Genomic DNA, 19,553 nt, shown 5'->3' on the forward strand with positions numbered 1-19,553 from the left:
AAGTAGAAAGAAATAATTCAAAAGTTTCATTCGGATTTATTTCATTCAAATTCACCGAGCTTTACGATTCTCGGCGTGCGTCTCCAACAGCGGCACTTTTTCTTTACCCTCAAGGCGTTTCGTCGTTCTCTCTCACGAAAATATGTGTATGTATGTATTTGAGAGAATGAGAGAGAGAGAGAGAGAGAGAGAGAGAGAGAGAGAGAGAGGGAGAAAGAGAAAAATCTGACGTGTGGCTGCGCCAGCGTTTTCCACTCTCGCCCGTAGGGGAGTCAAGCTTTTGCCCCTAACAAAAATGTAAAACCCGTGAAAGCGACGTTATTCGGACGAATAGAAGAAAACGGAGAAGGAAGATCCATCGAAGTAGGAATGTACGAGACATTTTCCTTTGCGTTTGCAAAATCTCTCCTTGAAAACGACATCCTTGCCTTCTATCTATCCGAGTTTTCCGAAATTTCAAGATTCTATTCTCTTTCAGATCGTTGTATTTTACATATGACAAAAATAATCAATGATTAGATGATATTTCATCTTCAAATTGGTGTTGGTAATTTAAAAATGATAAGAAAAAAAGAAAAAGGAAAAAGGGAGAGAAAAAAAATAAAAGAGAAAAGTAATCACAAAGAGAATTTAAATATGGTAATTCGAATAAAAAGAAGAACGAAGGAAAAGAAAAAAAAAGAATCAGATATTTCGATCGGATGAGATATCACCGTGAATAATGACATGGTCCATTTTAAAGTAGGACACCCTGTAATAGTGTATATAATCTGTAGATATATAGAGCTGGGTATATATCACAAGTGGACCACACTTTCTTGCCTCAACCTTCCATGCCGAGACACTGCGTGTTCCCATTCTCATCTCCCAACTTCCTATTTGTATTCGATAGAAGAACGAACGACGAAGTTGATATAAAAGCGAAAAGTAATCGAACGTTCGGTTATATCGAAGAAGGTCCAACGAAGAAAGAGGAGAGATAGGGAAGAGAGGAAAAACGAAATGGTAAGATAGATAGACACGTAGAGAGAGGAAGAGAAAAAGAGAAATAGATCGATACAATTCCTTCGATAAAACCAGTGAGGCCTTTCAATGCGAGGACAACACGACGAGGACGATTGTCTTTGAGAAGACAACAGACGAAGAAATACACAAAGCCGAATCTTATTGCGCATTTTCCTTTCCAGTTTCCCTCGCTTTCTCTTTTTTCGAGTCTTCGTTATCACGAGAAGAGTAAAAAAAAGAAGAAGATAGAGTATGAAATAGTAGGTATACGATACATATATTGTATGTGTGTGTATATATGTATGTATGTATGTATGTATATATATATATACCTACATATATTGGGCCGATTCTTATATTTGGTAGCAAACGATGCGAGACTCTACAGACGGTAAATCAATAACAATTTACTCCTACCTTCGATCCCTCACACTCCAACCCTCCGACCACCCTCACTCTATACCGTATATAGGTATAACTCGCGGCGTGGCAAACACGGCAAAAGCCGAATCGATTAAGCGTCTTTTGGTCTCTCTCTCTCTCTTTCCCTTCTTCTTTCTCTCTTTCCCTCTCTCCCTCTCTTTCTTTCTTTCTCTTTCTCTGCTTCTCTATCTTTCTCTTGAAAAATAGAGACATTTGTGAGCCTCGACGGGCGACAAATTTATTTTACAAATTTATTCTTTCTTTGTTACATCTAGACCACCTACCACCCATCCCTTCTTTCGATCTTCTCCCTTAAATCTCACGTTCTTATGTATTTCTTTCATTGTTTTCTTTTTCTATTTTACTTCTTTCTCTTCTTCTTGTATTTTTTCCCTTCTTTCTTTCTTTCTTCCTTTCTTTTGTAATACTCATACTAATAGGACACTTCTCTTTGGATGATCTCGTTGGTGCAACTCCAAGATTCTCTCTTTCTCTTTCTCCATCTTTTTCTATCTATCTATCTATCTATCTATCTATTTATCTATCTATCCATCCATCCATCTCCCTTTCTCTTCTTTTATTCTTCGTAATATGGTACAAACATCAACCAACGATGACAACGACAACGACATAAAGGGAACTCGAGTGATGACGACCAGTCTCTGAGAGGTTGCCTGGAAGATACATGACGAGGGGTTAGGAGTGGATGGGGATTATGAGTGTCGCGCAACAAGATGATCGACTATCGCTTCTTCTTCGCTTCCTGACTTGCTCTCCCTTATTTCTTTTTCTTTTTATTTCATTTTTCTTATCCCTCTTACCCCTTCTCTTATTTTTCCCTCAAAGTTTCTTAACTTTGTTGAACGTAGGTAAACGAGATCGTTGTCGATGAATAATGTGATTTTCGAGAATGCGTTTAATTAAGTATTCTTAATATTTATTAGGGGAGCTTGGGAAGGAAGGGATGATAAAAGGATCTTCAGTATTAATCTGTCTTATATATTTATATAAATATATATAAGATAATATTTAGATAAAATGTACGCATGATCTTTATTGAATACTTTTTCATATTATAAATTATTATCAAATGAAATAGAACGACAGTCGACATCTCTCTTATTCGTAATTTAAATAAAAATTGATTCTCATCGGAAAGAAAAGAAAGGAAAAGAAAAAAAAAAATATGTGACTTTTATCAATCGTACCATTTATTTCTAATTTTAGCGGACCGTGGTCACTGCAACAAGACCGTGGACATCTACGAGGATGTTTCTAGTCCTGCAGTGACCGCTGCCAACATGGGAAAACCACTTTACTGCTGGTATCGTTTTCGTGCTTTTCGTGGAACACCAAGAGATTGGATTCTTCGTGTACGTTTCAAGAAATTCAAAGTGGGCGTATTGGAGAATGCGACTACTTGTTCGGGTGGTTACCTGCAGGTGAGTTCCTTTTATTATTTTTTATATAGGAAAAGAAAAAAAAAAGATAACAACCATTGCATATAATTTTTTTTCTGCAGATATATATATATTCGTTCGATCGTTTTTTACAGTATATAATATATCGTAGAAAGTTAAGGGTGGTATATAGTATAAAGTTACGTACAAATCGATTTTTAATGAGAAAAATCTTGCGTCTACGAATTGCTAGAAACAATTTCGTTTAGATGATGAAAGATTTTTCTTTTGTCGGTACGAAAGGAAATTTCTTATTGCTTTCAGGTTTGCGCGCTTAGAGTCGCTAATGATTCGTAGAAGGTCGGGTAGGTAGGGTTGTGGGGTAGGAGGAGAAGGTGAGAAGCAGGATAGGGTAAAGGTAGAGTGGATGAAAACGTATTGTTCCTAGCGAAATGCATAGTGCCTTGGACGGCTGATTGTGCGACGTCCATTAACGAGAGAAATACGGCTGGGCAAGCTATCCTTCATCTAAAGTCGTGCAATTAATTAGCGGAACAAATTGCGCGCGTTGGTCCGGCTCGGCGCAACAGTCGGAATATTAGACGAGCGAAATTGGCTGTGTGGTTATTCGGCTATATTATCAAGGGCCAAAAGAAATGAAAAGCTCGTTTGTTCTACGCTTTTGCTTATATATACATATACATATACATACATACATACATATATATATATATATACATATATATATAGAGATACGTACACACCTATTGCGGTTATTATTACTCATGCTTTCGTATAAAACTTTTCAAATGATTTTCCCTTTGCATCCTCCAAAATCTTGAGTATAATCGTGGCTTCATTCGATATACGTTTTGCATAGATCTGCCAATTTTTTGTTAGGAGATTGTGCATGAAGAGGCTATAATTTTGAAAAAAATAAAGGATAAAAAAGAAGATGAACAAGAAAGAAAGAAATGGAAGGAAAGAAAGGAAGAAAAAAATTCGTGCAATCGGACCGAAGATAAATTACGAAGATAATATATTCGCATTTTATTTATAATAAACTAATATTATTTTTATATATATGTATATGTACATACACATATCTGTGTATACATACATATAACAATAATATAATTCATCAAGTGTACCGAGTTGATAACGTTTAATTCCTCGTTAAGAACGCATTTTCGTTGTTAGTTTCGCGCTAACAAACGAGCTATACGTTCATTATTTTACGCTTCCGTCGAGTATCACCAATTTCAATGTATGTGCATACATATCTATGTACACACGATAGCCAATCAGGATCCCTCTTCCTTTCATTATAAATCCACGAATATCTCTCTCTGTCTCTCTCCCTCTCCCTCTTTCTCTATCTCTCTCCCTCTCCCTCTTTCTCTATCTTTCTCCTTCTCCCTTTCTATCCTATCTCTCTCTCTCTCTCTCTCTCTCTCTCTCTCTCTCTCTCTCTCTCTCTCTCTCTCTCTCTCATCATTTCCTCGAAATCGGACGAGAACCAACTCGAATATGAATGAACTCAAAGTCAGAAAGGTACATAGAACCGTGTATAATCTTCGTTAATCGAGGAAGGAAAAGGGGCTCGTATTTCGAAATTTAACATAGGGGTGTCGGGTACCGTATGAAATTAAGAGAATTTTCTTCCCGTAGAGAGGGAGAAAATGCGAGAAATTACCATCTTAAGAAAATACTTCGTTCGTCTCATCTGAGTTGAAACATATTAAGGGTGGTTGGAGCTTACCAAGAAGAGTTAATCAACTCTGATAAAGGCGTTGAATAAAATTGCTGTATTCGTTGGTAAATATCGTCCGTAATACACACTCGAGTACTCCTAACGTCGTTGCAAAACGACTATTGATCTTCCTAACACTGAGCAGCTCGTCCCTCCTTCTCCTCATCGTCCTCCTTCTCCTCTTTCTCCTCCTTCTCCTCATTCTCCCTTCCACCCTCTCACTCACTCAACCCTCTGTGTTATCACCTCCGTTCGCATTGGTAGAAACTCTGCCGCAATTATGGTACTTTTAAAGTATTATACTGGATGCTTCGAAGGTTTCTCTCTGCAAACCCCCTACGAATATAATCGTTATTACGATTCTCTATCATACTTCTTATTGTAGGTACCTACTGTATGTATCAACGATCAAAATTCGTTTCCCCTTCCTATTCTCTTTGCTTCCATCTTTCTTTATGTCTTTTCTAACTTTTTTCTTTCTTTCTTTCTTTCTTTCTTTCTTTCTTTCTTTTCCATTATTCCAATTCTCTCTTTTACCATCTCTTATCGTAGTACGTCGGTAATTTATTGTCTCTTCGCCGGAGGCCCGTTCAGATACGGGATCCTCAACGATAACGGTATTATTAAGAGTACAAAGAAACTCGCGAATAAAGTTTTGGTGGTATAAAGTTTCGGGTATATGATATCCCGATTTAGGTCTCCTTAGTAATTCGTAATATCTACGAAGATGGACACGATTGTGAATAGAATCGTTTGATCGTATATGGTATAATAAATGTCGTAGAAAGGCGTGTCAATGTTATCGGATAGGTAAATCAAATAAATTCGATTAGATTATTGGATGAGTCAGAAAAAAGAACGTTCGGAATTTAAAGCTTACGGAATTAGTTATGTGTCTTTCTTGATGTTACGCTTGAATCGACTGGGAGGTAGATAGATAGATACATAGATACATAGATAGATAGATAGATAGATAGATAGATAGATAGATAGATAGATAGATAGATAGATAGATAGATAGAGATAGATAGAGATAGATAGACACTTATAGATTTGCCTACGCGACAGTATTTTACGTCGTAGCTCAAAATAAATTCCGACAACGATAACGCTGATGGATAGCTTCTCTTGAGCCTGATAAATACGTTCTGCTTTGATATCCTCAGCCCGTAGTTTCACGTATGAAATCGTATTATATACATACATACAGATAAATAGATAGATAGGTAGGTAGGCAGGTAGATAGTTAGGTAGGTAAGAGAGATTGGTAAGGGAGGTCTTTGCACTACTAGACTATATACTGCAAGTGGAACTTTGATTACAGTACCGACGACACCGTATAAGCAACGTTCGTCGAACAGACGGACGATACGATCGTGCAACGTAACAACGTTTTAGTATTGATGCATGCTCGTAAGACATTGAAATCTTCCTCTTTGAGTTAGACTCGTTCTCGACTAGAACGTTCAAAGGGTCTATTAAAAGCGCGTTTGACAGTTTCTTAATAATCTGTAATAAACAGTTAGGATGGATCTTTACGAGAGACAGTAATTATATCTATTCATATCTCTCTGTCTTTTATTCAAAATTACTTGAATTATTTACAGACAAGCTCGCTTCGATCTTGGGTAGGTCATTGTCCACTTTTTTATTTTATCCATTTAACGTCCATTATTATCACAGCGAAGCCATTTCTACTTCACCAAGTAGAAACTTAGTAAATCCATCGTCTCTCTCTCTCTCTCTCTCTCTCTCTTTATCAAGGAAGAGCAACCATCAAAGCACTTCACATCCTGTCTCTTTCTGCCCCTTTCTCCCTTTAGAGATCGCGTTAAAAGATAAGTCGAGCTCGCAAACAGAGACTGGCAATCGCAGGAGCAAAATGGACGGAACTCGATCGCGCGTATAGATTGTAATGGGTCTATTAATCCTGCCGAGCAGAGTCTCGCTTTATCCTGGCCGGCTTATCGCAATGATCGTTTACATGAGAACTACAGCTTGGTATTGAATTTGCGAGATGGCTCGTACCGCAAAGCCTAATTAGCGCGCAACACTACGCTTCGCTCTTCCGCTTTCGGCTCCCGCTATCGTCTCGTTAACGTTCCCACAACTCTCATCGTTTCCTTCGTAAATTGAGAAACGTCGGACCCGTCCTTCGATAGCATAACTTCGACGAATTCATTAGAGGGATTTTCCTCTTCGATAATCACACAGTTCGTTCTGTTCAAAATGATCATTCCGAAAGAAATTGTTCCCAAAGAAACTTTTCATGGTCGATCGTATTTTTTTCGTACATTATGATAGTACCAAATCGTTAGGTTTCCTCGTTAAATGTTAATCGCAAGTATTTTCCAATATTCCGTAAAAAGATTCTTATAACGTTGTTGGGGTATGAATGGTCGAAACGCAAATCACAATGACACTACGCCGGAAGGCAAAGTTTACGCAAGCTCCGTCGCTTCTCTCATCCTCCCGCGGATTAATTCCGGCGAGAACACTTGCCCCTTCTTTGGTCCCGGGACTCCGACGAGTAGAAAGGTGGTAGTAGAAGGGAGGAAAATCAATTTGAGAAAAAACAAGGGCGTCTCGAGAGGAGAATGAGGAGAAGTTCTAGGGGAAGGAGATTCTTTTTTATTTTCTCTCTCTTTCATCCTCTCCCTCTCTCTCTCTATTTCTTTCTGTTTTTTTCTTTTTCATCTGTTTGTTTCAGATCATAGACGGCAACACGAAAACCGAGGTGAGCAATCGCAAGGACCCCGGTGTCTATTGTGGCGAATCCGAGCAACCGCAAACGTTCATTTCCGAGACGAGCTTCGTACGAGTGATCTTCCACGCGGAGAACTTCACGGACCAAACTTACTTCAGTTTCGACTCGCGGGCAGAGCAGCAGCTCGACGTTTACCTGAGGTACGGCCAGCATCCAGAACTTTATCCAAACAGAAGGGGCGAGATCGTGCCTGGGAGTTACTGCGAGAGGGTTTTTAAGGACTGCAGATTGCAAACGTGCTACGTACAGAGCCCAGCCTTTCCGGGTATTTATCCGCGAGCTTTGCACTGTAAATACAAGCTAAACACACGGTTGCCATTCATAAAGCTCTATATAGAGAATGAAGAGTTCAATATCGACGGACAACGATGCGAGAATATAATGACTTGCCCGATGAGACCGATAAGCTCCGGCTCGGAGCATTGTCCGTACGATTATATACGTGTCTTCGATGGGAAGGATGAAAATAGTCCTGTAATCGGTACATTCTGCGGTATGGGTAAATTCCCCTACAGTATAATCGGCACCAGCGAGGATCTCTATGTCGAATTTGTTTCCTCACCAGCCGGACCGCTCTTGAACACGGGTTTTCACTTTAACGTTGGCAACTGGCCTGGTCACGTCGAAACGGCAGGCGTAAAAAACGGTAGCTGCGACTGGCTACTCAACAGCGAGTCCCTCGTAAGCGGTAACGAGGGTATCTTCCTGTCCGTCGCGCACTGGTACCCACCCCATACGAGCTGTACCTATTTGCTGAGGGGTCGCCCTGGTGAAATAGCCAGGCTTTATTTCCCCAGTTTCCGTGTCAATCGAATCGAGTCGCCCATCAAGCCTTACGACGGTGACTGCGGCGAGAGTCTTACTCTATACGATGCGGATTGGCCGGACGATGCTAGAATAATCAAGACCTTTTGCGATACCTTCAGCAAGCCCATGGAAAAGCACGATTTTGTTTCCACTTCGAACGCTCTATTCGTTAGATTCGAAAGTAAAACCGGCAGTTACTCGGGGAGTTCCCTTTACTATTGGGCACATTATGACTTTTTCAATGCCACGAGATTCGGCGAGCCTGTGCCTGGCACAGAATGCGACGAAAAGTTTACTTCGTGGAGAGCTCGTGTTGGACGTTTGAGATCACCCCTGAACACGTTGATTTATAAACGACCTGGGAACCCACCGATGGATCTCTCATGTACCTATACGTTCCTCACGGACAAAAGACTTTTCGCTAGAGTGATATTAACCATAGAATCGGTGTCTTTCAAGGAACGTTCTACCGGTCACTGTGGTCATTGCTGGGACAGTCGAGTCGATAGATTGGTTATACGAGAACCTGGGCCAGACGGCGTTAAGGGTACTTGTATATGTCGTCGTGACGAGGAAGATAGTGTACCGATATCACCGATCAGAGTAGTATCCCGTGGCGAGAGACTCGATCTGAAGTTTCTAATAGACGGTGTTCGGGCAGCCGCGAATTACTTCAAACAACCTTCGCCGATTTTCGAGGCCAATTACGAATTCGCTCACAGTCCACTCTGTGGGCCTGCGATATTGCCTGCTATCACGGACGGTGAAATCGAATTTCCTCATTACGAGGCACTAGGCTACGTTGCTCCACCGAGATCGATCAAATGTATTTGGGAATTAAGAGTCAATCACGAACGAGACTTGTGGCTACACTTCGATAAGATAAAATTTGCTTCTCGTTCCTGCGAAGACGGTAAGCTAGAAATCTTTCTTCCTGGATCGATCGATCCCTTCCTCGGTATTTGCGGAGAGAATGTCAGCTATGTCAGAGAAATGCCCGTCATCTCGGCTAGTCAAATTCTACCAACCGATCGTGACGACACGGAATATTCGAACATAGTAATACAATTTACTGGAACTATGGCACCAGCTAGAGCCGCCTTTAAAATCGTCTGGACCGAACTCTATCATTTACCAAGGGATAGTTCCGGCGGACTACACACGCAAAAACTCGACGAGGAATGCGGCTTCCGTTGTCCCGGTGACGCTGGTTGCATACCTATGAGATTGGTATGTAACGGCGTTGTCAATTGTCCCAGTACCAGCTCGACTATCGTCGTTCCGTACAACAACAATAGTCGTCCTGAGCCTGACGACGAGTCTCTCGAAAGCTGTGCTGGACCTCTTGGATCGAACGGTGGAAGTGTCGTTGGTCCTGCTGGTTGGGCTGGTGCCGGACTCGGTGCTGGTTTGGCCATATTACTTGCAGTTACTTGCCTCATCGTGGTCTGTCGCATTTGTAAACGTCGCTCTCGTTCTAGAGACATTCACGTACCGTACTAGCGTTCGGAGCTGATACCTGTTCCAGCATATCGTCGTTACGATCCTCCTGTGAATTACCAACGCGAACGCGAACATAAACGTGAACGTGAACGCGAATGTCGTCGTCGTCATCGTCGCCGTTGTCATTGTTGTCATCATTGTTGTCGTCGTGTCGATCATTTCTTCTTTCTTCGTTCGATCACGACGACGAGACCGCCTTTTCAACTCTCACGATTTTTCCTCCCAATTAATAATCTCTTCCTTTTCGTACCTATGTTAAAATAAAACAACAACTGCCAACTCGCAACAGTTATTACTAGTCTTTAGAAACTACGTTCGTGGCGCAACATAGCGTCGTGCTGTTCGAGTTGCGAAGGACAAAAAGAGAGAGAGAGAGAGAGAGAAAGCATATTTGCAAAATAACACACGTCCGTGTATTCCCTTAGGTTCCAGGACGCGAAAGTGCCAATGAAAATTTTATCCTGCATTTCGACGGCCATCTTTGAAACTACTATACGGAGGAATATATTGTGAGAACAATACGGAACTAAGGAAAAGGATGATGGCGGAATTTTATTGTTGGTAAATTAAATGGACGTTCGTACCCGGTGAGGAAGATTGCAAATTTTTAAATATATATATATTATATATATATATATAAAATAACAAAGTTATATCAGATTTTATTAAGAAACACTGTTAAAATAGCCCGCGACGGAACCAATAGCGAGAAAATGAGAATCGATTAGTTTTTCTTCCATTCTTTTTCTTTTTTTTTTTTTTTTATCATTCAGTCGGATTCAGATTTATATTTAATGTTCTATTCATTTTTCTCGTTTTATATGCCAGTTACTTTTTTTTCTTTCTTGTTTTTATTTATCAATTTCTTTTATTCTCTCTTCCTTTCTCTCTCTCTCTCTCTCTCTCTCTCTCTCTCTCTCTCTCTCTCTCTCTCGTAATCCTGCTTTGGTAAGAATTGACAATAGAAGAAATGTGACAATCTCGACTAACCCAACTTCCATCTGGACTATCCACCTCGCTGGTGGCTTCATAAAAAGCTAAATGAATTCTCGATAAAGTCGTAAATCCTTTCTATCCGTTGGTACGAGCGGGTCCGGCATAAGCCGTTGTTATTTTCTCGTTAGGATACGTCGACGGAAAAGACGAACTGGGAAGGTGGTGAGGTAATGGGGTAATGGGGTTGTAGAGGGAGATTGAGGGGGTAGTTTGGTTGGAGAAGGGCCGACACGGCGAAAGTTTATCGCGAAATAATAATATCATAAAAGTTCGTTAAAGAAGAGAAACAAAAGCGTTTCCGGTTATTCGCCCAGAGGAACTTTTATTTCGTATATTCTTTCCGTCTATCATCTCATCATAATTATAATTATTATTATTCATATTCTTATTATTATTATTATTATTATTATTGTTGTTGTTATTGTTATTGTTATTAATACTACCACTACTACTACTACTGTTGTTGTTATTATTATTATTATTATTATTATTATTATTATTATTATGAGTATTATTATTATTATTATTATTATTATTATTACCATTATTTGATTTATTAAGACCAACGAAATTTTTCGCGATTTATAACCCAAGGGATCACGCGTTAGTTTAAAATTACACAAAAGGAAACAAAAAAGTAAAGAGAAAATAATACGGAAGAAAAATGCGAGGGAAAGAAGGAACGCTTACGTTCTGTTAACGTTAAAAAATAAAAAAAGGAGAGAAAAAAAGAAAAAAGGAAAAGGAGAAAAAAGAAATACGGTAAGAGACGTAAGGAAATGAAGTTTTCAATTACGCGTCGCGATAAAAACACGCGTACGACTTTAAATGCATTTCATCGTAGCCGTTCTATTTAAATTTCCAGATCCGCGATCCTATGTACTCGTATTGATCTATATTGTTATACATTTTACGTACATATATATGTACATACATATATATATATATATATTTTTATGCATAGGTACTATGTGTATATTTATAAAGTACACATACTAATGCAAATAAATATATATATATATATATATATTTATACATATTTATATATATATATATATATATAAAATACAGAGAGATAGAGAAAAAGAAGAAGGAAAGAGATACTCAAGTTAGCTAGGCGCAAAATGTTAAAATTGTGTACATACAGACATACACACATACAAAAACATTCACGTGCATACACACAAACACAGCCACATAATTACTAACGTATATCGCCGAAAGAGGAAAGTTCGTTTAGTTCTATTTCGTCGTTTTTTCCGCGGTTACCAACAGGGAATGAATAGACACGATGCGATGCTCGTCTCGTGTTGGCCATCAAGATAGCAGGAAAGAAACACGAGAGAGAGAGAGAGAGAAAGAGAGAGAGAGAGAGAGAGAGAGAGCCAGAGAGAAGAAAAAAGAGAGAGAGAGAACAAGTACACAGCTTCACGATTACCTTTACCACCCGATATGGTTTTAACTTGGTGCTTAAACGAATTCTCTCGACGAGTAGTAATTTATCGTAAAGGTACTGAAATTTTTCGACTCGCCCATTTTCTTTTTTTACTCGCACCCTCAACCCCATGTCTTTTTGCTTCTTTCTTTCTGTTTTTTCTGTTTTATTTTTTCTTTTTTTTTTATCTTTTTTCTCCCTCTCCGGTTCTTTTCTCTCGTTCTCTTCGTTACGTTATTTCCCTCTCGGCATATCCCTACGAACGTATGCCAACGTTATGACCCTTTTCAAGACCGCTAACGTCGAAAAGATGTAAATTTCTCGAGGCAGTTTATTCGAACATTGAACGTTAAGTCACGGAGAAAGAGAGAGAGAGAGAGAGAGAGAGAGAGAGAGAGAGAGAGAGAGAGAGAGAGAGAGAGAGAGAACGTGATAAAAAAAAAAGATTGGGTGCGTATATGAGCGTGTTCGTGCGAGAAATAACGAGAGAGATAGATATGGAGAGAAAGAGAGACAGAGAGAAGATGGGGGAGGATGGATAGAAAAATAACGTAAAAAGTAAAAAAAAGAAAGAAGAAGTAGAAGAAGAAGAAGAGGAAGAAAAGAAAAGATTGGTGGTGGAGGAGAAGGAATAAGGAGAAATGTAAACGAAAAAGGAGAAAAGAAAAAAAAAAGTAAAAAGAAATAAATAAGAAAATAGAAGAAAAAAATAAAAGGAAAGAAAGAAAAATGGTCTCGAGAGTACAAGCGTGTTCTCGACATAACCCAGAGTGATTCTCAAGAGACGAACGTCGAAATGAAAAGTGCGAGCTCCGTCTGGGTTCAGCCTTAAATGTGATAAGACAACGCGTTTTGCTTGTACATATAGATCGTGTTTTTTCCGTAGACTTAGACAATCTTCTAGTTAATACGCACACACGTGCGCCATGATTAAATGGCCACAATGGGGATTACTGTAACATGGGGATTAATGGATACAGAATGAGAAAGATGGAAAGTATGTGTGACAGAAAGAGGGAGAAAGAGAGAGTGGTAAAGAGATTGTTAGCAACAAAAAGATTTGTAACAAGGAAAAAGGAAAAAAAAGGAAAAGAAAATATTAATAATAATAATAATAATAATAATAATATTACTAATAATAATAATAATAATAATAATAATAATAATAATAATAATAATAGTAATAGTAATAATAATTATAATTATAATAATAATAATAAATAATAATAATAATAATAATAATAATAATAATAATAATAATTAGCCGAACGTATGCGCGTATGCATATCAATAGACGCGTACGAGGCCATGAGAACAGCGCTACAATTGAATGAATTATCGGTATAACGATATTTCATCGATATGTAACTTGCGATTATATGATAATTACTATATTTTTTACTAATAAAGATTACCCTCGGACGTTGAGGTTAAAACAATTTCAAAGTTCGTTACGTTTCCTTCTTTTTCCTTTTTTTCCCTCGATTGACCTGAAAAGACAAAGATAGAGCGATAAGACAAAGAAAGAAACAATATAAAAAAAAAAAAAAAAAAAAAAGAAAATAAAGAAAAAAGAAAAAGATAAGAATCCATTTAGAAGATTCATTTTAGTGTTTTCTATCCCAAGAATAGAAGGGTCAGGATGTGTTCTTTAATCATTGTCCGAGAAAATAGTGACGACGTTCCGACGTTTCGAATTTGTCCTAATCGAACGACTTTCGATCACGGTCTTCTATCTATCTTTCTCTTTCTCTTTCTCTTTCTCTTTCTCTTTGTCTTCTTCTTTCTCCTTTTCTTTCCTTATATCACTACCCTAGGAAAATCACCCTACAAACAAGCAAGTACTAACGGAGATTTATAGAGACTCTTTTGTCTTCTTCACGAGTCCTCTTCTCGTCCTTGCCATTTTCAAAGAGATGTCACGTCGCAGGTAGGACCTATAGGAACGTAAGTACGTACGTATTATACATACACTCGCATGTGAAAAAAAGAAAAAAAAAAAAAAAAAACAAGAAAAAAGAAAGAAAAAGAAAGCAAGAAAGAAAAAAAGAAAAGAAAATACCGGCTGTAATCGTTAAATTAAAACAAATTTTTTTGAACATATTTATGAACTCTTATCGCGATAATGGACAGGCTAGAAAAGTCGAAGTAAAGAGTTTCTTTCTTTCGATTAATCGATTACCTCGAAAAAAGTCCAAGAAAAAAGACGATCAATTAAATTGTCGATCGAGTTGACATCTGTCATATTTTTCAAAAGCCACACGACTTTTTCAATTTCAGTTAAGTGTCTGTGCGTGTATATGTGTATGTGCGCGCGTTCGTGCATCTCTCTCTCTCTCTCTCTCTCTCTCTATATATATATATATATATATATATATATATATATATATATATATCTCTCTTTTTCTCTCGATCGACCGATCGACCGACCGACCGACTAGAAAGTTTCTTCACTTTTTTTTTTTCTATAATCAAGAACAAATTTATCGAAGAAGAAGAAGAAGAAGAAGAAGAAGAAGAAAAAGAAGAAAAGGAGGAGAAGAAGAAAAAGGAAAAGAAGAAGAAGAAGCAAAAACAGGTCGGTGGCATGTTGGAACTCTTTTCCCCTATCAAGTGTCTTCTTCAGGAGGAACGAATTCGGATCGACAACGTTGTGTTCAGGTTACATTCACGCGCAACGGTTCTCCTATTTCTCGTCTGTGCTACGCTCGTAACCGCTAAACAGTTCATAGGCGAACCAATTAGCTGCATCTCCGATCACAGCATAGGTACGACATTTTCTTTTCTTTTCCATTGGAAAAAAGAAAGAAAGAAAGGAAGAAAAGAAAAAAGAAGGAAAAGAAAGGGGAAAGAAATTCTTTCTTCCCTGCTCATATTTTTTTTCTCTTTCTCATCCTCTCTATTCTTTTTCTCTAATCAGAGTCATGTTCCGTAAGGATAAAAAGAAAAAAAAAAAAAAAAAACAGAAAGGAAAAAAAGAAAGAAAGAAGAAAAAAGAAATAGAGCTTTCCTTTCATTCGACAAGAGATTGTCATTAATTAACATTAATTGCAACCATGTACCATTCGTTCCATCGTAGAATTTAGAATTTTGAAGCTAACGTAGCAAGCAACCTACTCAGAATAAATAGAGGCAGGTGCTTTTAAACGTGCCAGAGTGTCCCTCGATTCATTAAACATCGAGGAAAGCTTAACAGGCACGCGCTAGCATCAACGTTTACGACACCTATCGCGTGAAAATGAGCTGAGCGGATAGGTGGAAAATAGCTGAAAGAAAAAAAAACTGGATAACGGGAAGGGCAGAGTTAGTAAGTAAGAGAGAGAGAAAAAGAGAGAGAGAGAGGGGGAGAAAGAAGGGAAGAAAATATTTGTCTTGAAATTACGGACTAAGTGTCGTCGGTAAACATGGAATCGATGTGAAAAGTGCACTTTTAAAACTCCCCAGCAAGAAAAATACATCGAGCAAATACCTCGAAGGTTTTTAAAATTAAAATTTTAACAGACCCTTTTTCCCTTTTCCTTCCTTTCCTTTTTTTTCCTTTCTTTCTTTTTTTCTCTTTTTTTTTTTTTTTGTTGTTGTTCTTACGCACATTCTCGTGCGTACGTAGTTTAATAGCCGTTATCGGACATTGCTCGAGGCTAGACGAGGAGAGCACTTTTTAAAAAGAACTACGGTGTTCCCTCAGCAGCAGCATAAACACTATCAAGGACAAAAGATTTTCTTGTTTAAGTTCGGTCTGCTCGAGAAAGGAGGGAAATGTCAGAGGACATTACTCTTTTACATATTTATCACTTTTAACCTTCGACTTTCCTATCGTCATCAATTACTTTTTTTTCTCTTCTTTATAATACTCTTTTCGATAGACAGAACGACGTTAAACGCATACTGCTGGATATATAGTACCTTCACAGTGGCACGTCACTTAAAGGGAATACCAGGTCGAACTGTGGCAAGTCCAGGAATAGGAAATGCATCTCAGGACGACGAATTATACTATCATCGTTATTACCAGTGGGTTAGTGTCCTCATTCTGTCTCGTAAACTTTTCGTTAAAAATAATTTTGATAAATGGAGAGAAACTCCAGCAGAAATCATCTTTTTCTCTTTTGGATGACATTCTAAATTACGTTAATTATTCAAACAAATATCTTTAAAGTATCGCATTAACTATCAACACATATATACGTAGTGATTAAATAAGTATCGAATATCTTAGATAGTTCTTCGCTGATAACTATTTTTGAAGGTTACAGAAAAGTTCTTTATTTAATCAATTTGTTTGTCAGTCTTCATAATGAAATATTAACAGGAACCTGACAACTGCACCTGAAAATAGACATCACTTCGTACTCGCTTGAAAATTGTGTTTACGAACGCCATCTATCAGTTGGAATATTTCTTAAGCCCCTTTTAATAGGCAACATCAATTCTTCCATGCGTGTACACGAACAGTAGTTGCCCACCAGAAAGGATTATAAAAGTTTTTTACTGATAGATGGCGTTCGCAAGCACAATTATCGACGAGGTACGAAGCGTTGCCTGTTTTCAGGCGTGTAATTACATTTTGATATCAAAATTCGTAGCTTCAAAAAGATTTTCAGAACAAAAATTGTTTTTAATTAACTACGCAATAAAACAATAATCTAGTTAAAAAAAGAATTTGTAAAAATTATTGTAGCGAATATGATTGGTAAACGTATAAAAGATATTTACACGTTGAATATTAAAAAATCTGGGTAAACATTCGTTCCCATAACGATCAATTAAAAATCTCTCTTTTTATATGAAACGTCAGAAGCAAAAGGTATTTCGTCGCTTGAATTTCTCTGTCCATGAGAGAAAACAACGTGAGTTAGGTAACAACAGACGCGTCTCTCACGCAACAGGTTTGCTTTATTCTCGGCTTACAAGCGATTCTCTTTTACGTGCCGCGAGCGTTATGGGGAATATGGGAAAGGGATACCGTCGCTTTGCTCGCGAGGGACCTTTCCACTTCGTTTCTGGATCGAGATGCTTGGACCGAGAATAGAAAGCGTCAACTAGTCGACTATTTTATTGAAGGTGATCTTCGAATGACGCACAATTTCTACGCTCTTCGTTATTTCCTCTGCGAAGTTTTTAATTTTCTCAATACGGTAAGTGACAAAGGAAATGTAGAAAGAAAAAAAAAAAAGAAAAAAAGAAATTATTGCAAATAGAAAAATCGTTTCACAGAAAACTGCATCTTTAGATAGGACAATTATATCTATTGGATCTATTCTTCGAGGGTGAATTTAGACATTACGGAGTCGCAGTTTTAGCATTTTCCAAGGAAAAACAATACTCCGATAAGATAGATCCAATGACCCGACTCTTTCCCAAGGTCACCAAGTGCACGATGCACACCTTCGGCTCAGCCGGCTCGACCCAAATTCACGACGCTCTTTGCGTTCTCTCGTTGAACGTGATGAACGAAAAGGTCTTCTTCTTTATTTGGTTCTGGCTGATATTTCTAACGATTCTCGGCTTTTTTGCTCTCTTTTACAGGTAAACTATATTTCTCATTCTCTCTGTTTTTTTTTTTTTTTCTTTTATTAACTCCTTTTATCCGTATCTAGTATAGTTGGATCTCTTCATATTTTTCCATTCGATACTCGTGTTACAGGATCATTGTTTTCTCTCAAGCGAGGGTAAGAGTCTATCTTTTGCGAGCTTCGATGAGGACCCTTGCGCATGCCAAAGCAAATACCATAGTTCGAGTGCTTACTTTTGGCGATTGCTTTCTCCTCCATCGACTCGCACAGAACGTGAGCCCGATCATATACAGGGAACTAATCGACGAGTTGGCAATCAGCCTATCGACGAAGCATTTCAAAGGATTAGTCTAATTCTACGAATTTATCTATTTAATCGATTTAATATACAAGTATATATGTGTGTGTGTGTGTGTGCGTGTGTATGTGTGTATATGCTCTGTGTATGTATGTATGTAGATATATATCATTCGATCGAAAAAGATCATTTGAATCGTTTAAAACAAAATCGATTCTCGATGATAAGAGAACTTCAATTTTTAGATAACGTTTCTATATATCTCTTCGTACTAAGAATTATTAACGAGTATTCCGATAAATTATTTAAAAATATTTTATTGATTCTCCTAATTTTATCTCATTGGATTTTTCAATCTAAATGCGCGCATTAAAAGTTACGTAGAATTGACTTATCGTTCGTACTTATGTATACAGTATGTATGTATACGATTTATATATTTACATTCGATTATTTTTCTGAATAGTAAATACACGAAAAAATTTTTTTACACGAATGTTACATGTTACATGTCAAAAGAGAGAAAAAAGTGAAGGAGGGCGGACGTCGCGTTTACATTTTTAAATAAAACCCAATATCCCTTATTAAACATTCTTGTAACTGACATTAAACTAATTTCAAAATGCTTCGTACACATATATTTTGCATACCTACACAGTTCAGAAGCACACAAAGCGCTGTATACATCGGATAACTGCTGTTAAGGGACTCACAAAATTTAATACTTAATAACTCAACGATGGCTTATGTCCATGCAAAACAATAAATGTGCTGGTCAAAGCATTTTCAAAATCAATACTGAGATATCAGCTTCAAGAATACATAATATTGGATTATATTCAAAAACGTGACTTTTAAACGAAAGCTCTCTAAGCTCTTTAAATCGCAAAATTAAATAATTATCTGTGTCTCCGTTGACGCGATACAACGCTCATCTGTAACACTTTTTTGCATTTTTAATATTTACGGCAAATTGTTGCGGGTATATATTATATTTAAATCGGATATATTCTGTATGTATATATATATATATATATATATATATATATATATATATATATATATATATGCGAAAAATAAAGTTTATCATTGAGGATTCATTTGCAACATTTGTTCGAGTATCGGCCGCTAGGTGCTACTCCAAGTTTGAAATAATCGATCGAGCACATCGATTAAATATTAATATCGATCTTACTCGTTTGGTTATGGTCCCTTATCAAATTGTATTTAATAACAATTGTAATTGTGCTCATTGATCGAAAAGAAAAAAAGAGAAAGAAGAAAAGAATTGAAAAAAGAAATTCTTTTCAATACTATCCTTATTATTATTATTTTTTTTTTTTTATTATTATATCCTTTTTTTGTAGATTAGAAATTACAAATCGAAGAAATTTGGTTAATTAGTAGTGTTAGTTTCGAGGAATCGAGAGACGTATAGCGCCATCTGGCGTCGTATCGGTCGAATTACAGATATCTAAAAGCTAAAGTAAAATCATACGGACTACATGCGGAGCAGTCGCAGAACGTGGTAGGTGCGTGTCGCTTGCCTCGCGAAAGTCTTCGAGTTGAACTAACTCTAGAGCGTGTATGACGGACCGGAGAGGGAGGGCGGGCGGCTTATTGTCAGTGTTAAGCATAGTCATGAGTTCGAGG

At 37.6% G+C, this 19,553-nt stretch overlaps 2 protein-coding genes across 4 annotated transcripts in view; both read left to right on the forward strand.

Annotated features, from left to right (window-relative positions):
• The window catches only part of LOC122628758, a 13,502-nt gene extending 3,558 nt beyond the window's left edge, over nt 1–9,944 (forward strand). For both annotated transcript variants that reach the window (XM_043811361.1, XM_043811360.1), the window contains exons 3-4: nt 2,656–2,870; nt 7,292–9,944. In XM_043811361.1, the coding sequence (XP_043667296.1) occupies nt 2,656–2,870; nt 7,292–9,658 (2,582 nt within the window). In that variant the 3' untranslated portion in view covers nt 9,659–9,944. The remainder of the gene's footprint in view (nt 1–2,655; nt 2,871–7,291) is intronic.
• A 4,685-nt stretch (nt 9,945–14,629) lies between these two features.
• LOC122628386 (innexin inx2-like) lies at nt 14,630–18,939 on the forward strand. 2 transcript variants are annotated; one of them, XR_006327033.1, is made up of 6 exons: nt 14,630–14,857; nt 15,953–16,104; nt 16,976–17,224; nt 17,320–17,615; nt 17,734–18,011; nt 18,043–18,939. XR_006327033.1 is itself a non-coding variant. In XM_043810641.1 (5 exons), exons 1-5 carry the CDS (start codon nt 14,677–14,679, stop codon nt 17,954–17,956), a joined length of 1,101 nt encoding a protein of 366 aa, XP_043666576.1. In that variant the 5' UTR covers nt 14,630–14,676; the 3' UTR covers nt 17,957–18,024. The 2 variants fall into 2 exon arrangements, 1 of the variants encoding a protein (XP_043666576.1); XM_043810641.1 differs by lacking the exon at nt 18,043–18,939 and having other exon boundaries at nt 17,734–18,024.
• The last annotated feature ends 614 nt before the right edge of the window (nt 18,940–19,553 follow it).

This window comes from Vespula pensylvanica, chromosome 4, assembly GCF_014466175.1.
Source record: "Vespula pensylvanica isolate Volc-1 chromosome 4, ASM1446617v1, whole genome shotgun sequence".
Classification (NCBI taxonomy): Eukaryota; Metazoa; Arthropoda; class Insecta; order Hymenoptera; family Vespidae; genus Vespula; species Vespula pensylvanica.